General features: G+C 38.8%; 1 protein-coding gene across 1 annotated transcript in view; it reads right to left on the bottom strand.

Annotated features, from left to right (window-relative positions):
• The window catches only part of Ophn1 (oligophrenin 1), a 303,705-nt gene that overhangs the window by 76,445 nt on the left and 209,472 nt on the right, over positions 1-17,788 (bottom strand). Inside the window, exons 16-17 of the mRNA XM_013031646.1 lie at positions 11,333-11,391; positions 10,173-10,278 (exon numbers count right to left, since the gene is read on the bottom strand). Coding sequence (XP_012887100.1) covers positions 10,173-10,278; positions 11,333-11,391 — 165 coding nt within the window. The remainder of the gene's footprint in view (positions 1-10,172; positions 10,279-11,332; positions 11,392-17,788) is intronic.

Here is a 17,788-nt window from a genome sequence, read left to right on the forward strand (position 1 = left end):
AAAAAAAAAAAAAAGGATCTTCATGGGCTGGGAAGTTGGCTCAGTGGTAGAGTGCTTGATTCATATACATAAGGTCCTGGGTTTGTTTCATCAGCACCACATAAGCAGAAAAAAGCTGGAAGTGGTGCTGTGGCTCAAGTGGTAGGCACTAGCCTTGAGCTGAAGAGCTGAGGGACAGCGCCCAGGCTCAGAGTTCAGGCCCCACGACCAACAAAAATAAATAAAATAAAATAAATAAAAAGGTTCTTCATGATGAGCCCAATGTAGACATGTACTCAAAACCACGTGAATAACAATTTCCACCAAAAGAAAGACAATAATGGAGAGAATGAATAAGTACCATGAATGGTCAGCCTCTCTGCAAGAATGACACCCTTGCAAAAGGGCAGATTGCTTTGGTCATCCAACATTGTATTACCTGTCATTCACTTTAAATACTTCAACATAGTTTGAAGTCCTAAACTTCATCAATGCCATCATTTGCAACCACATCATTATTTTATGTAGAACTAAGAAAGAATAATTTCATTGTCAAATCATCTTGTAATATTTAAAGACATTTTAAATTGAAAATGAACTGAACAATGAACATAATTGCACTGAAATGACTATATACGAACAGCTATTACCAAATACAAGCAGGCACAAACGATGATAATTATCTCAAAACAGCTGTCTGACCACAGTAATTTTTAAGGAACCATTGATTTAAAGATGCACCCAGAATGCAGATAGCAACTAGAGAAAAAGGAGTGCTCCAAAAGTGATGAAAGATGAAAACTATTTTGCTGAAGTACTCTAGGGCAGTTATAATTGCCATATTCTAATATTAAGTACATACTCCATGAGTTTGTACACTGATTACTGAAGATGAATTAGAATCAGAGAGGCTGCAATAAGCTTTAGATAAATTCATCTCCAGTTACTGAAAGTTTTGATAATTAACATGATAGATGGTAAAAATGACTTCTCATTGCTTATATATGTTTGGGACAGATCCACTGGTGGCACACTTTCTGGTAATCATAGCTACTCAGGACAGAGTTGTGAAGATCATGGTTCAAAGCCAGCCTGGGCATACAAATATCTTATCTCCAATTAATTAGCAAAAAGCCAGATGTGGAGCTGTGGCTCAGTAGTAGAACAGTAAGTAGGCTTAAGCGGGAAAAAGCTAAGGGCAAACAGGTGAGGCCGAGTTCAAGTCCCAGTACACACACACACACACACAGAGAGAGAGAGAGAGAGAGAACATATGGACTGGTAAGAAATAACAGAGACAGGGGCTGGGAAGGTGGCTCAGTGGTAGAGTGCTTGCCCTGCATGCCAGAGGCCGTGGGTTCCATTCCTCAGCACCACATAAGCAAAAAGAAAAAAGCTGGAAGTGGCGCTGTGGCTCAAGTGGTAGAGTCCTAGCCTTGAGCTGAGGCCCCACAACCGGACCCAAAAAAAAAAAAAAAAAAGAAAAGAAAAAAGAAATAACAGAGATACTCCAAAGCCTCTTGGGAATAGGGGTGCAAAAGACAACGTTGTTCAATGTGAATGTGAGTTAGACAAATAAATAATAGGCATCTTCAGATGTCATGGAACTTAAGACAAACCACGTCCTTTTTGATACCTTCTAGCTCAAAATTAGTTCAACTTCAATGCATTTCTCACCCATTCATTCATTTGCTAGTAATGAGGCTTGAACTCCGGGTCAGAATACTCAGCTTTTTCACTCACATGCCTCCATTTCTGGCTTTTTTGCTGGTTAATTGGAGATAGGCATCTTCTGGATTTTTCTGCCCAGACTGACTTCAAAAAGCCTCCTAAATAGCTAGGATTATACTTATGAGCTACGGTACCTAGTTCTTTTCACCTTTAGGTGTAACTTCTGCTTTACAAGCAGTGTAGTAGGCATTGGCAATAGAAAAACGAGCTAAAAAATAAGACAAAACTAGTTAAGTATACAATAAGTATAGTGGCTTATGCCTATAATCCCAGCACTCAGAAGGCAGAAGTGCAGGACAATCACATGTTTAAGGTTAACTTGGGTTGCATAGTGAGATTTTGTTTAAAAAACCCAGCAATAAGAACAACAAAACTCTAATAAGCAACAATCTACATAAATGGGGCGGGGGGGGGGGAGGCGCATGAACAGTGAGGCTATGTGTGGTCCGATGTTGACTCAGAAAAATACCTACAAATAGCACTTTTTTGTGTGGTAATCTGGGGCTTGAATTCAGGGCCTAGGCACTGTTCCTGAACTATTGTGCTCAAAGCTAGCTTTACACCACCACATAGCTCCACTTACAGCTTTTGGTAGTTAATTGGTGGTTAATTTCCTGCCCAGTCTGGCTTCAAACATGATTTTCATATCTCAGCCTCCCGAGTAGTGAGGATTACAGACATGGGCCATAGGTGTACAGCTCAAATAGCACTTTTTGAGTGGAATAGGCAAATGTCAATATGATCTGGAAAGGTAGAAAGAACTGAATTGAAAAAAGTAGGCTAATCATGGTGTTCCTCAATCACCTGGGGATGCTATAATCCCAGTCACACAGAAGGCAAAGACTGGGAGGATCAGTTTGAAGCCAGCCTAGACAAAAAGTTCTTGAGACCACATCTCAACTGATAAGCTCAATATAGTGGTATACTTGAGTCGTGTTAGCTACTGGGAAGCAACAATAGGAGTTAAAGATCAAAGACCAGCCCTGAGAAAAACCCTGAGATCTTATCTGAAAAATAACTAAAAGCAGAAAGAAAAAGGACGGGGATTAGGAGGGATTGGCAACAAAGCTCAAGTGCAGGAGTGCCTGCTTAGTAGAGGCAGACTCTGAGTTCAACTCTGATTACTGCCAAAAATAAAGAACATCATAACGTCATCTTGATAAAAAATGTTAAATGTTCAACAAGAAATGTACTTACTACTTTACATATGTAACTGTAAGCCTTCTGTACATCTCCCTGATAATAAAACTAAGTTTAAAAATATATATAAATTCATAGATATACCTAAAGACAGTCACAGACACAGACACACAGGCACACAGACACACACATACAAACACACACAGAAAGACTTGGAAAACATGTATTATATTTCCAGTAGGAACCTTTCCATGCTCTTATGATTTTGTTGCATATGTGTATTTTCTAATTCCCACAATGCATAATATTACTTCAAACAATACAAGTGCTGTAATTACAACATGAAGGATCTGGTGAGACTAATGGCTCTAACCTTCCCAATGGCAGGTAGGCCTAGGATGATGGAGTCCTTACTAGATCACAGGATTTCAATGCCTGACTCCTATTTTGTCACAGCACATCTGCCTCAAGTGAACCTCACAAACGATGTTGTCAAAGCCTCTGAAAGGAGACAGAAATGGGACTCCATTGAATTTATAGAACAGGTTATACAACTCTTTTCTGGGCTGGCTTGTTGATAAATGGATGTTTGAATGGCAGAATTAGGCCTGAGGCTGGCTTCCATTATAATCTTCCCCTGCTTGTGAGATTGCCAGAGAGGTGACACTTACTGTTCTCCTGTTTCTCACTAATGGAAGCTACAGGTACCAAAAAGAACTGGATAATTGAGGACCCAAAATTGGCTGTGGTCAGTTTGTTTCTACCTGCCATTAGCCTAGAAAAAAAGGCCTGATGCATGAATATATTACAAAGGTATACATATAATCACTATATAGATTATGAAAGCAGGAGCTGGCAGGCAGCATAATTCTGTGAATTTTGAAAGCATGTAAATTTGCTTCTACTGGGTAAATCTCCCCCCCCAAAAAAAAACAAACTTTATTTTACATTTACATTTTCCATACAACTTTTGGTAATAAAGGTTTGCAAACATATAAAAAAGTAAAGCAAGGGGAAATGACATGGTTCAGGTGTGTGTGTGTGTGTGTGTGTTCATTTGGCTTTTATACTCCAAGTTGATACTCTACCAGTTGAGTCACAGCTCCACTTCCAACTGTTTGTGCTGGTTAATTGGTGATAAGGATCTCTCAGACTTTTTACCTGGGCTGGTTTTGAACTTCAATCCTCAGATTTCAGCTTCCTGAGTACCTAGGACTGTAGCTAAGAACCACTGGCTCCTGGCTCTCTGTAGATTTTTTGTGGACCCTTTGAATATAGATTTCTTCCACGCTACATATCCCACATTAGTATTGAAATACAATACCAAGCAAATTTTCCCACTAAACTGCAATAACATTTTCACACTGAAATTTTTTTACAGCAATTCTATATTACGAAACATGTAGCCTACATTCAAACTTTCTCTAATGTCACAGGAAAAAGTCTTTTTGCAGCTTTGTCTTTCAAATGTGGATTCATGTAAAGTTCATGGCTTCAATGTAAAGATCAATGCTTTCCATGTGTAATTAATAATCATTGGACAGTACACCAAAATTAAAAGAATATACTTTTCCCCATTACCCTTTTATCCAGTGGTTTGATCAATACCTAAGATAGTGTAGGAACTCACCTTTCCTCCTATGTTTTCCAGCTGGTGTTTTTCTATGATAACAAGCTTTAGGGAGCAGGCATGTTGGTGCATGTTTGTAATCACAGCTACTTGTGAGAGAGACAGGGGGATAGTGGTTTGAGGCCAGCCCAGGCAAGAATAAGGTGATGAGATTCTACCTCAGAAACAAACCAGGCCTACTAACCTAGCTACTCAGAAGATAGAGGTAACATATTAACATATGACTCTATCCAGAAACCATACTAAAAACAAAACGACTGAGGGTGTGACTCAAGTGATAGAGTGATTGCCTAGAATGTGTGAGGCCTTGAGTACTGTCAAAAAAAATAATAATAAGAGCTTTCTTTCCTTTACCAATCCCTCATTAATTTTATTTATATAATGTGTTAAAATAAAATACATGATATTTCACCAAATGCCACCATGGGCAGCCCTTTCAAGGAGGTTCCTGTGTCCTTATGGATGTGGTCCTATTTCATATGTCAGCTCGGCTTTGTGGTACAATTTATCCAAGGCTCACCTTGCATTTTCCTTGTCCTAGACTAGGAATAAGACACTCATTCTTTAAGCCTCTCTGGATCTTTTCAAAAAAGAATAATATTTAGCCAAGAGCTGAGCATGAGTGTGTTCATTGCCATTTTTAGGAAGAATTATTGCAAAGGTAGGTCAGTAAAGAGAGAGTTTTTGTGTGTTTTTATTTTTCATAAGGACTCCATACTGACATTTCCAATGTAACATTAATATGACAGAACTTTTTGTTTACACATTTAGTTTTGCATCTAGATCATTTTTTCTTATATGAAAAGTCTTGGCTTCTTTAGTATCAATATATTTACTTTTTGGTTCTATCCCTGTGAGATGTATATGTGTTTCACATCATAATTTACACCACTACTAATAAATAAACTGAATGATTCTTTTGTTTGTTTTTTTATTTGTTTGTTTTTTTTGTTTGTTTTTTGGGTCCGGTCGTGGGGCCTGAACTCTGGGCCTGGGCACTGTCCCTCAGCTCTTCAGCTCAAGGCTAGCGCTCTACCACTTGAGTCACAGCACCACTTCCGGCTTTTTTCTTTTTTGTTTATGTGGTGCTGAGGAATCGAACCCAGGGCGTCAACCATGCAAGGCAAGTGCTCTACCACTGAGCCACCTTCCCAGCCCAAACTGAATGATTCTTAAAACTTGTTTGCAGCAGGACACCTGTGGCTCACACCTGTTATCCTAGCTACTTAGGAGGCTAAGGATCTAAGGATCATGGTTTGAATCCATGAAACTCTGATCTTCAATTAACTACCAGAATACAGGAAGAAGAACTGTGGCTCAAAGTGGTAGACCACTAGTCTTGAGCAAAAAAGCTCAGAGACAGAGCTGAGGCCCTGAGTTCAAGCTTAATGACCTACAAAAACAAAAAAACAAACAAACCCTAAGAAACAACTTCTTTGCAGCTCTCCTTGGTTTTAGTCCATCTCACTTAGGATGAGTCCACCATGAGAAGAAGTTCTTTGAAACAACTGAGTTCTCTGTGTAATTCTGCTCTCAAGCAGATAAGCATTTGTTTTTTCCTACTCAGAATCAGGGCTTATAAGATTTCCTTTTCTATTTTATATTATTTGGGGAATTTAGTATAAAATATTAATATTACTTGTGATATAGTGATGTATTTAATAATATTTTATTATTTCATTATATGTTTATGTTATATAATACTATATAATTATATGTAAATATATCTGTGTATACTTTATTATTATATTTTTCATTGATTATATATAATGAAATATATACTGTATCCTATAAAATAATAACTATATTTATATAGTGATGTTATTAGCAATAATTTTATTATATAATAATATAACATTAATATCATTAGAAATAGCAATTTATATAATAATATAGATAATACTGATTATCTAATCATGTATGATGGGGGCTGGGAAGGTGGCTCAGTGGTAGAGTGCTTGCCTTGCATGGTTGAGGCCCTGGGTTCGATTCCTCAGCACCATATTAGCAAAAAGAAAAAAGGCGGAAGTGGCGCTGTGGCTCAAGTGGTAGAGCGCTAGCCTTGAGCTGAAGAGCTGAGGGACAGTGCCCAGGCCCAGAGTTCAGGCCCTCAACCGGACCAAAAAAAAAAAAAAAAAGTATGATGATATTAATATTAGAAGTAATAGTGGTTAACAATATATAATAGCATTAATATTATTACAAATGACATTGATTATTTGAAAGTTATTTGAATATAAGATAACATTACTAGAAATAGTATTCAATATTATTATTTGAATAGTACAATTTAAAGAGTTAATTTGAACATATCCAGTTATTATCCCTATCCTCTCCAAACTATTTTCCATCTACTCCTAGTTGGCATTTTCATTATTTTTCTTCAGTCATATTTTCTATATCTTTGTAAAGGGTATGAATCAATGATTTTTAGTATATTCACAGAGCAGTACAAACTCACACACTAATTCCTGAAGTTTTCATTACTCCGTAAGAACTTGAAACTCCATAGTTATTATCAGTCACTCCCCATATATTCCCACCCTTACCAGCCCTTGAACCCACTCATTGACTTTTTGTCCCTGTAGAGTTGACATTTCATATGAATACAGTCATATACATATGTCTATGTGTTTTCAAGGCTATCCATGCTATAGCATGTACTGGCAGCTCAATCTCCTATATGACCAGATACTACCCCATTGAAGGAATATACCACATGTTTATCCACTGATCTACTGATGGAAATTTGGGTTGTTTCTACCTTTGAACAACTATGAATAATGCTGCCATAATATCTATGATAAACCACATATGGAAACACATTCACTTATCTTGGGTATATATAACTTGGAGAAGAATTCCTGGGTCATGTGTTAACTACAGCTAACTTTTGGAATCACTAAGTTTTGCTTTTTAACCACATTGTGCTTTGGTCATCAAAAATGGGTAAATATTTGTGCATATTCATATTTTTATTTTTCTTATTTTTTTACCAAAAAAGCTAGGATATGATATTATCTGGTTTACACTTTGAATTTTTTGTTGCTTGTTTCATATATGTAATGCATCATACAAATTACAACTAAAACAAACTTCACAGAGATCTTTCTCAATCTATTTTTTTTTTAATGACTGCATAATACTACTATGAGGGCAGTAGAAAATGAAGGCAAATACATCCTGCTTTGCTTGGCAAATCCTTATGGTTACACACTAGTATTGTTTCCAATCTAAAATAATGCTGCCATGACAAATCTTTTACATATGTTCAGTGGTTGTGGAAGTGAGCAAATGCTTTAAAATGGGATTGCTAGGGCCAAGGGTAGATACCAATAATCAGATTATTGGTTATTATATGTTACTGCTGAGTCTCCTCCTCTGGGACTATAGTGAATGACTACAACAACATATCAATGCCTATTTTCCCATGCTCTCATGAACAGAGAATGTTATTAAGGAATTTGTCAATAAATGTTAGCTCAGCGTAATTTTACTTTGCATTTTATTACTGAGTGAACGAGTATTTTTCACAAAGTTAAGGGAATATATCTTCCTGCTTCTACTATCTAGCTGTTCTGATTTTTCATTTCAGAAATTTTCTTATTTGTGTGCAGTACTGGAACTTGAGATCAGGGCCTGGGTACTGTCTCTGAGTTGTTCGGAGATTTTTTGTTTGTTTTTGTTTTTATTTTTTTGTGCAAGGTTGGAACTCTGACCCTGGAGCCACAGCCCCACTTCTGGCTTCTTGGTGGTTAATTGGAGATAACAGATGCATAGGCTTTCTTGCTGGGACTGGTTTTGAACTGCATTCCTGAGTAGCTAGGATTACAGACATAAGCCATCAGTACCCATCATTTCAGGGATTTTGACGACAAAGATTGTTAAGTAAGCCAGGTAGCCAGCTTTAGGGTGACAGAGGCAGATACCCTGTCACTCAATGCCAGCATGGGTATTCTCAAGAGATGTTAGTTCTTGACATATATTGTGACTTAAAAAGCCAAACTAAAAGAGACTTTTGAGATTAGCTGATCCAGTGTCCTCAAACTGAGGAAACAAAGAGGCAAGGGGACCATGCTTTATATCACATGACAAGTTAGAAATAGACATGGAACTTGAACCAAGAGTCTTTTTCCCCAGGGCAACTTCAAATGAAAGTGCAAATAATTTCTTTGCTGACTTTTGGAGTTTTACTGGTATTACTTGAAACAATTTCTGGAGAGAGAAAATGTCCCTTATTGTTCTGATTCTTGTTCATTCTGATTATTATAAATACCATTGTATTTAATACTCATTTGGTACAGACGTATAAAAACATCTAAGTTCAGGCACTGGTGACTCACACCTGTAATCCTAGGTACTCAGAAGGCTAATATCTGAAGATCAGTTTGAAGCCAGCCTCAGCAGGAAAGTCCGTGAGACTTTTACCTCCAATTAACCACCAAAAGCCAAAAGTGGAGCTATAACTCAGGGACAATGCCCATGCCTTAAGTTCAAGCCCCAGTACTGGCACCAAAATAGAAAATCTTAGGAAGTCAGAGCTGGATCAGATCCTTGGTGATAACTGAAATCACAGGAAAACCTGAGGTCCAGGTAAGCAGAGCACTGGATAAGCAGAAGAAACCAAGAAGGTCACTTTTAATAAAGGCTTGAATTTTAGAAATTTGATTGCCTCTCCCAAAAAAATACAAATACATCTTTGGTTGAATGACAACTCCTTTCTATAACTATCATTACTGCACTTTTAATGTGAAGATAGCTTTATTTGATAAATACATACATTTGTATTTTATATACCTAGAAGGTCCTTGAGAGATCTGTCCACCAAATAAGGTAGCAGCACAATGGAAACTGGAACCTAGGTTTGTTAGCTCCTGGACAGAGTGCTTTCTGAATTTTCTTGAGCCACATAAAATCATTTTTACTCACAGCATCATGGAGCCTATGTATCCATTTCACCTGCCTATTTCAGAGTGTGTTGCCAGGCCTTCTAACTGGAATGCTTCTGTCTGATCTCCCCACCACACCAGGGCAGGAAGTTGATCAGAATCTTAACAACTTTCCTTTTTTTCTTTTTTTGTGTGCATGCCAGTATTTAGACTTGAACTCTGGGCCTGGGCACTGTCTCTGAGCTTTTTTGCATAAGGCTAGTACTCTACCACATAAGCCACAGCTCTACTTTTGTGGTTAACTGGAGATAAGAGTTTCAGAGACTTTTCCTACCTGGGCTGGCTTTGAACCATGAGCCTCAGATCTCAGCCTCCTTGGTAGCTAGGATATCAAGAGTGAGCCCTGGGTACCCAACTATAACTCTCCTTTCTTGAGAACCTCCTGCATGTCATGTGCTTTATTTGTGTTCATTCTAATCCAGATACTACCTCCATGATAGGCACTGTAATTCTCCATGTGCGTATGAACAAACAGGACCAGAGACCAGAGACACTGGCCTTAGATTAGAAAACTAAGTAATATAATTATTTGTTGTAGATTCTAAACTAGGTTTATCTGAAAGTACAGCATGTGGACTAGACAGTCTTCTTCTAATTCAGTGTTACCCCTCAACTGAAGCAGGCCAGGTACACAAAGACTGAAAGGAAGCATGCAAACATCTGCAGACCAGCTTCTGTATAATTCTACCACATGGTCTAGTCCACCAATAGGAACTCTTTCTGAAAGCCTAGCAATAACTTACTTGACCAAGTGTCTTATGAGAAGTTCCAGCATCTCACGGTTCTTTTCTGGTAGCTTATATACTAGAGCATGAATAGCTCCAAGCCGGTAATCCAGGTTGTCAGACTCTGTCAAAAAGAACAAGGAGAGAGAGGGTTTGGCTTTCTGGGCAATTAAACAAACAATTGTGCAAACGAATATGCCTACACCACATAAACATACACAAAGACACAGGTGGAGAGAAAAGACCCGCAGGGACAGTCATAAAGATGAGGAGAAACAGAGAAATAAACAATCACAGAGATGCAATGACACCAAGAAATGAAGAGAAATATTCAAAAAAAGGCAAAAAGAAAAATAAGAACAAAGAAATAGTTCTAAAAGGATGAAGAAATAGAAGACAGATGAAAAAATGAAGGACAGTCTCAGAGGTGTATAGAACTATGGCTAATTGTAAACTTCCAACAGGAAACCCTTTCCCACCCACCTTCCCACAGAGCTGACTGACAGTATGCCTCTGGGTTTTGGTGATAACCATTGACCAACCCAGAAGCACATTTTGAAGCTACTGTGCCTCAACAACAAAGATGCAGTAGAGGCCACAAAGACTGCAATGCAGGGAAAGAGTTGTGTCCAGGTAGGAGAGCCAGGCCCACAGCGGTAGTATCAGCCAAATCTCCTTGTGCTTCTTCATCTTGCAGGCGGTGTGATTCTATATGCCCTATTGCCCATGTGCCTTCTCGATTATCTCATCTAGAAAATGGGCTACCATTGTTCATAGATAAGGGATCATTTGAGAGGGCAAAGTGCTGAGGAAAGTGGAAATGGCAGCTGTCATATAACCACTCTGCTGACCTGAGATAATGTGAGCTAGTGCTCTTATACAGAGGGAAGAACAATCAGCCAACCAACCAATAAATCAATCTATCCATCCATCTACCTATCCAGGTCTACACTCTCAAGTTAGCCAATTTCATGTAATCCACTCAAATAACAACAATTTATGAAAAAAATTATCCAATTCTTGACTTAGCAAGTAGAAATATACTCATTTGGCAGTGGGTAAAATCTGCATTTATGCTTATGGGGCTTTAATCTTCAAACATTTTTCTAAGCTTATTACTGTAAATCTTCCTGTGACACCAGAACAACACACAATGAACTAGAAACATTAATACTTACTGGCAGCAGAGACCAGCTCTTTGTGAAGCTTATACGTCATGACAGGTTCAGAAAGATTCCTGAAATTAATGAAGACTGGTAAGTTCCTTTGGAGAGTCAATCATTGAACCCTGAATTCTCAGTTCTGTGGACAGTAAGGTGGAAATTATTGAGCTCCATATCTTAATGTGATTATATATATTTCTCTCTTCATCTGAATCCAACAAAAGACCCATAAAAATATAAGCTGAGATGTCTAACACAGTCTCCAATTAGTGTCCAAAGTAAAAGAAAGTGCTAACCAGTTTTACAAAGTTCCAGAGTAGTCCCATTCTTCAAGCTATTCTGAACCCCTCACAATTTAATAGAACTGTAGAATTTCCAAGTACCAGTCTTCCCATGTCATCCTTGCAATGGTTCTGTTTGGTGGAGCAATTGCTCAAATACAGACTTAACACAGAGAGAAACTGAGGTTCAAACAATTTTCTCCATTCAGAAAAAAATCATGAGCGAAGCTGTGTGCCAGGAGCTCACACTTATAATCCTAGCTACTCAGGAGCTGAGATCTGAGAATTGCAATTCAAAGCCAGCCCAGACAAGAAAATCCATAAGACTCTTATCTGCAATTAACCACTAGTAAGCTAGAAGTGGAGCTGTGGCTCAAGTCGTAGAATACTATCCTTGAGCACAAAAGCTCAAGGACAGCACCCAGGCCACGAGCTCAAGCCCGAGGAAGCACAAGAAAAATCACTGACTGAGAACCTACATTGTGATCGGGAACCAAAGATGAATTAGATTTGGTCCTAATTGTAGAGGAGTCCATTCACAAACTTTTCAATGCTATGGAATATGTGCATAAAATAAAGCTTTGTGGAGAATTACTCAGAAGGAATTAATATAGTAATAATAGCAAACTTTGCACTGTTTTAACTGACTTTCATGTTTTAAACCTATTAAACTCTATAATATCCTAGTGTAGTAGTAACTGTGATGGTTTCTATTCTCTAGATGTAGAAAGTAAAGATATACACAGGTAAGCGGCAGAACCAGGTAGTCTGTCTCCAGACTCAGTGGTCATTTTTATGTGTATGCCAGTACCAAGGTTTGAACTTAAAAGTCTTGTTCTCACTTGCCTTGCTTGCTTAAGGCTGTGTTCTCCCACCCAAGCCATGCCTCCAGCCAAGATTTTTGATATTTTATTTAAATTTTATTAAGTAGTAGGACAAAGGGTTTTCAATTCCACAAGTCAGGTTATAAGCACACTGCATCTTGATCAATGTCACCTTTTACATCCTTCTCCCCCATCTTTGCTGGTTATTTTAGAGATGAAGTCTTGTAGATTTTTTGCCCAGGATAGCTTCAAATAATGATCCTCCAGATCTCAGCTTCCTAAGTAGTTAAGATAACAAACACAAGCCACAAGTACCTGAGATTAATGCTCTCAATCACTTCACTGTACTGTCTGTAACTGTCTGTAGCTGTCGAGGTGACAGAACATAAAGATCAACATAGAAATAGTGGAAATACAGATAGAAGAAAAAGGTAAATTGAGTACACTAAAGCTATTAAGGACAGAATTCCTCCATTGATTGGAGATGATGTTGAAGGAGAGAGTAATCTGGTTAAGTGGAATTCAGATTGCTTAAAAAAGAACTGGAGATGCTGAAGCACACAAGCATGTGAATTAGCAAGGGGAAATGTTTAACGAGAAGCTGGATGCAGGATCCTTCTCCATCTGAGAGGAAGTGGAAATCAGAAAGCTTGCAAGATCTGTTTCAATATACCAGGGGAGTGGTAAGTCAGATTGAGATGGATAGGAGAGTGCCATGTGGGGTTAAGAAGCTCAGACAGGCGGATCATGCCTATAATCCTAGTTACCCAGGAGGCTGAGATCTGAGAATCACAGTTCAAAGCCAGCCTGGGAAGGAAACTAATCACCAAAAGTAGTAAGTGGAGCTGTGGTTCAAGTGGTAGAGGACTAGTCATGAGCAAAAATGCTCAGAGACAAAACTCAGGCCCTGAGTGAGAACCCTAGGTCCCCCAGCTCCCACACAAAGTAGTACACACAAAGCATACATGTTACATGCTAAAAAAGCCCAGCTGGAAGGGGTCGAGTTAGACAATCTTGTCTAAACTCCTGGCTCTATCTTCTCTAGATTCAATTATTCCCAAATTTGTAAGTCAGACTCAGAACTCATCATTGAGGTTCAATCTTCTGTATTTAATTTCCTGATTATGATAATCTCATCTGACATAACCAAACTCCCTCAAATTTGATTATGTTCCTGTGCTTCTCCAATTAGTAAGCAGAAATGGGGAAGTCAATATTTATTCTCCTTTCTCCAATTCTCATACTTACTTCACCAACTTTATTTCCTAAATCTCTTGCATATACTTATTTCCACCAATTTCTATTGCCAGGTCCTTATCCAAGCAGTAGCATCACCTTTTGCCTGGATCACAGAAAACAATAGCCTGCTAACTGATTTCCACCTCTACCCACTTAGTCTCCTAACGTAATTCCCACACTATTTTTTCCAAAATATAAAACTCATCATGTAAGCCCCACACTTACAATATTTAAATATAACATCATTACCGTGTGTGTATGTGTGTGTGTGTGTGTGTGTGTGTGTGTATGTTTGAGCTCAGGATCAAGGCGCTGTTCCTGAGGTTTTTGCTCAAAACTAGTGCTTACCACTCTAATTTTAGCTTTTTGGTGAGTAATTGGAGATAAGAGTTTCACAGATTTGTCTAAGAGACCAAGCTGGCTTTGAACCATGATCCTTTCATCTCAGCCATCTAAGTAGCTAAGCTCATTACTTTTTAAGTAAATCTGAACATTTCAAGCTGGCTTTGAACCATGATCCTTTCATCTCAGCCATCTAAGTAGCTAAGCTCATTACTTTTTAAGTAAATCTGAAAATTGGGGATATGGTTCAAGTAGTAAAGGGTAAGAGAGCCTGCTTAGCAAGTGCAAGATCCTGAATTCAAACTCCAGGACTACCTTCCTCCCAAATAAACACATAAAATAAAGTAAACTTAGATTCTAAGTTTTTAAATACCCTATGAGCAATACCATTCTGGTCCCTACATACCTTCTCCTCCTCTACATATACTCAATACTTCACCTAAAGTCATTCATGCACTTTCTTTTCTTTATTTTCTAACTGGGAATTGAACTCTGAGCCTATAAGCATAGGCAAGTTCTCTAACACTTGAGCTACAAATCCAGGTTTCTTGCTTTTAGATTTTCTTTTAGATAGGGTTTTATGCTGACTTTTCCAAGGATAACCCTAAACAGTGATCTTCCTGCCTCAACTTCTTGAGTAGCAAGGATTACAGGTATGCATCATCATGCTCACTGAACCCCATAGGTTTTGAATGGAACTTCCTGACTTCTGACTCAAGACTTCATAATAGATAGATAGATAGACAGACAGACAGACAGATCCCTTTAACTGGAACTATCACCTTGACTGATCCCAACTTATAGTTAAATTCAAGTTTAAGTAATCAGAATAGGTCTGGTCTTCCTAGTAAGTGCTTTCATAGCATGCCATACCTCTCCCTTCAGAGCACTTACCATATTTTTAGATATTTCTATTATTAGTTGTCTTTTGTCAAGGCAATAAACTCTATAAAGTCAGAGGTCACACCTACTCACCAATCTGTCCCTAGTGATTTACATCTGTCATGGCATGGGGGAGACACTGAGAAAGTATGAAATGATTTAGTGACTTAGAGGCATGCAGTACTGGTTAAGTACTTACACAATGATACAAAAGAGCCAGTTATATGAGAGATGTGAAGGACCTAGGAGAGGGAAAGGATAAGAGAAATGCCTTAAAAGGAGCTAAGGGTTGATTTAGGAACCTAGAGAGCAGAGAAAGACAAACTCTGGGGGTGAGATGGGAAGGGATGGGAAGGGGAAACAAAGGAGGAGGCTACAATGCTTGATAAGAAATGTACTCACTATCTTGCCCATGTAATTGTAACCCCTCTGTACAGTATTTTCACAATTAAAAAAAACTCTGGGAACAATGCTGCCTGTGAGAATCTAAACAGTGTTGACAAATGGGTAAATAGGACAGGCCCATAGCTAAGGATCTTCTACTAGGAGACAGTCTCCCACTGCCAGGCATGCTCTTCCTTCTTTCCAAAGAGCTTCGCGACTAATTATGAGATATGTAAGGCATGATGTCAATGTGTTCAGTCTTAACAAATAAACACTCACCATTGAAAAGAGCAAATCAGTGCAAGAATGACAGAGAAACAGAATCACTCCTGCTATCCTCCTCAACCAGAGTCTTCTAAAAGTCCTAATGGAAAACAGCTCTTTATTCAGTCACCTAAACCACTCAAAAAAGGCCACAACCCCTGGGAATAGGAGTCAGGGGAAGAAAATACCCCAATCCTAGTAGCCTGGTAACTCAGAAACAGCATGAAAATAATAACATTTAGTAAGGGAGGGGCACTATAGATTTCTCATTTGTAAAATGAATATGGAAACATCTGTGGGACAGAGTATTCATTTTGTTTTTGTTTTTTAAATGATAAAGGCTCAAAGCCAGCCCATGTAGAAAAGACTCTGAGACACTTATCTTCAACTAACCACCAAAACGCCAGATGTGGAGGTGTGGCTCAAGTGGCAGAGCACTAGCCTTGAGTGTAAAAGCTTAGGAACAGGGCCCAGGAACTGAGTTCAAGCCCTAGTAACAGCATACATGCACACGCACGCTCATGCACGCGCGCGCGCACACACACACACACACACACACACAATAATGGGTTTAATATTTAACTCCTTTTAAAGAAAATAAACATATTGGCTGGGTTGAGTGCTTGCCTAGCAAACATGGAGCCCTGGATTCGATTCCTCAGTACCACATAAACAGTAAAACCATAAGTGCTAGTCTTGAGCAAAAGAAACTTAGGGACAGTGCCTCAACTCTAAATTCAAACCCCAGAACTGGCAAAAAAAAGTAAAGAATTATACTAGTCAACACAACAATAAATTCAGCAACAATCTATATCCCCAAATTTTGTCCGTGAGTTAATTTATATTACTACTATTGCTTCATTTAGGACTAACCATTTTATTCTTACATTTTCTTGGTTTGGGTTTTATTTCCATCCTTATGGAATAAAGAATAAAAAACAACCTACCTCCCACTCCCACTCCCTCTCTCTCATATGCATATACATTATTCTTTTACCAATCCAATTTGATGTCTCAAATGGTTGTTATCAACTAAAGCATATGTGCACTGAGGAATGACCACATTTAATGATTTTACTAGTAAATCCAGCATAATATCAAGTCTCAGTCAACAATGAAAAATTTATTTCAAAAAGTATGATTTTTATAATATATCTTCAGACATTTTCCAATAAATATTCCAAACTTTATGTATTCCTTGCTTACATTATCAGATTTTTTTAAGTCTTGTAATGATAGACAGAGTAGTATATGCTTATAATCTAAGCATTCGGGAATTTGAGGCAGGAGGATCATGAGTTTGAGGTCACCCTGGGCTCTAAAGCAAGTTCTAGGATAGCCTAGGCTACATAGCAAGGGCCTGTTTCAAAAACAAAAACAAAAACAAGCTGGGCACTGGTGGCTCATGCCTGTAATTTTAGCTGCTTAGGAGGCTGATATCTGAGGATCCAGGTTCAGTCAGCCTGGGCAAGAAAGTCCATGAGACTCTTATCTGCAATGAATCACCAGAAAACCAGAAGTGGAGCTATGGCTCAAGTGGGAGAGCATTAGCCTTGAGCAAAAGAGTTCAGGGACTGTGCCGAGGCCCTGAATTCAAACCCCATGACTGGCCTTAAAAAAAGGGGGAAAGGAAAGGAAAGGAAGGGGAGGGGAGGGGAGGGGGGGGGGGGGGGGGGGGGAGGGGGGAAAAAAAGGGGGGGGAGGGGAGGGAAAAGAAAAGAAAGGAAAAATAAGCTGGGCACCAGTGGCTCACACCTGTAATCCTAGCTATTCAGGAAGCTAAGGTCAGAGGATGGAGGTTTGTAGCAAGCCCAGGCAAGAAACTCAGTGAGACTCCAATTAATCACAGAAAAAGCCAGAAGTGGTACTGTAGCTCACGTGGCAGAGTGTTAACCATGAGCAAAAAGAAACTTAGGGAAAGTACCCAGAGCAAGAGTTCAAGTTCCAGGACTGGCAAAAGAAAAAAGAAAAGCAAATAAAGTGGGACATCAGTATCTTACACCTGTAATCCTTGCTACACAGGAGGCTGAAATCTAAGTATCACAGATTAAAGGCAGCCTGGATAGGAAAATTCTTGAGACCTTTATCTCCAATTAACCAGCAAAAAACCAGAAGTAGAGGTGTGGCTCAAGTGGTAGAGCATTAATGCCTTGAACAAAAATGCACAGGGAAAGCAGTCAAGCCCTGAGTTCAAGCCCCAGGACCAACAGACACACACACACATACACACACACACACACACACACACACACACA

The sequence above is a fragment of the Dipodomys ordii genome, unplaced genomic scaffold (genome assembly GCF_000151885.1).
Source record: "Dipodomys ordii isolate 6190 unplaced genomic scaffold, Dord_2.0 Scaffold142, whole genome shotgun sequence".
In the NCBI taxonomy this organism is placed as follows: Eukaryota; Metazoa; Chordata; class Mammalia; order Rodentia; family Heteromyidae; genus Dipodomys; species Dipodomys ordii.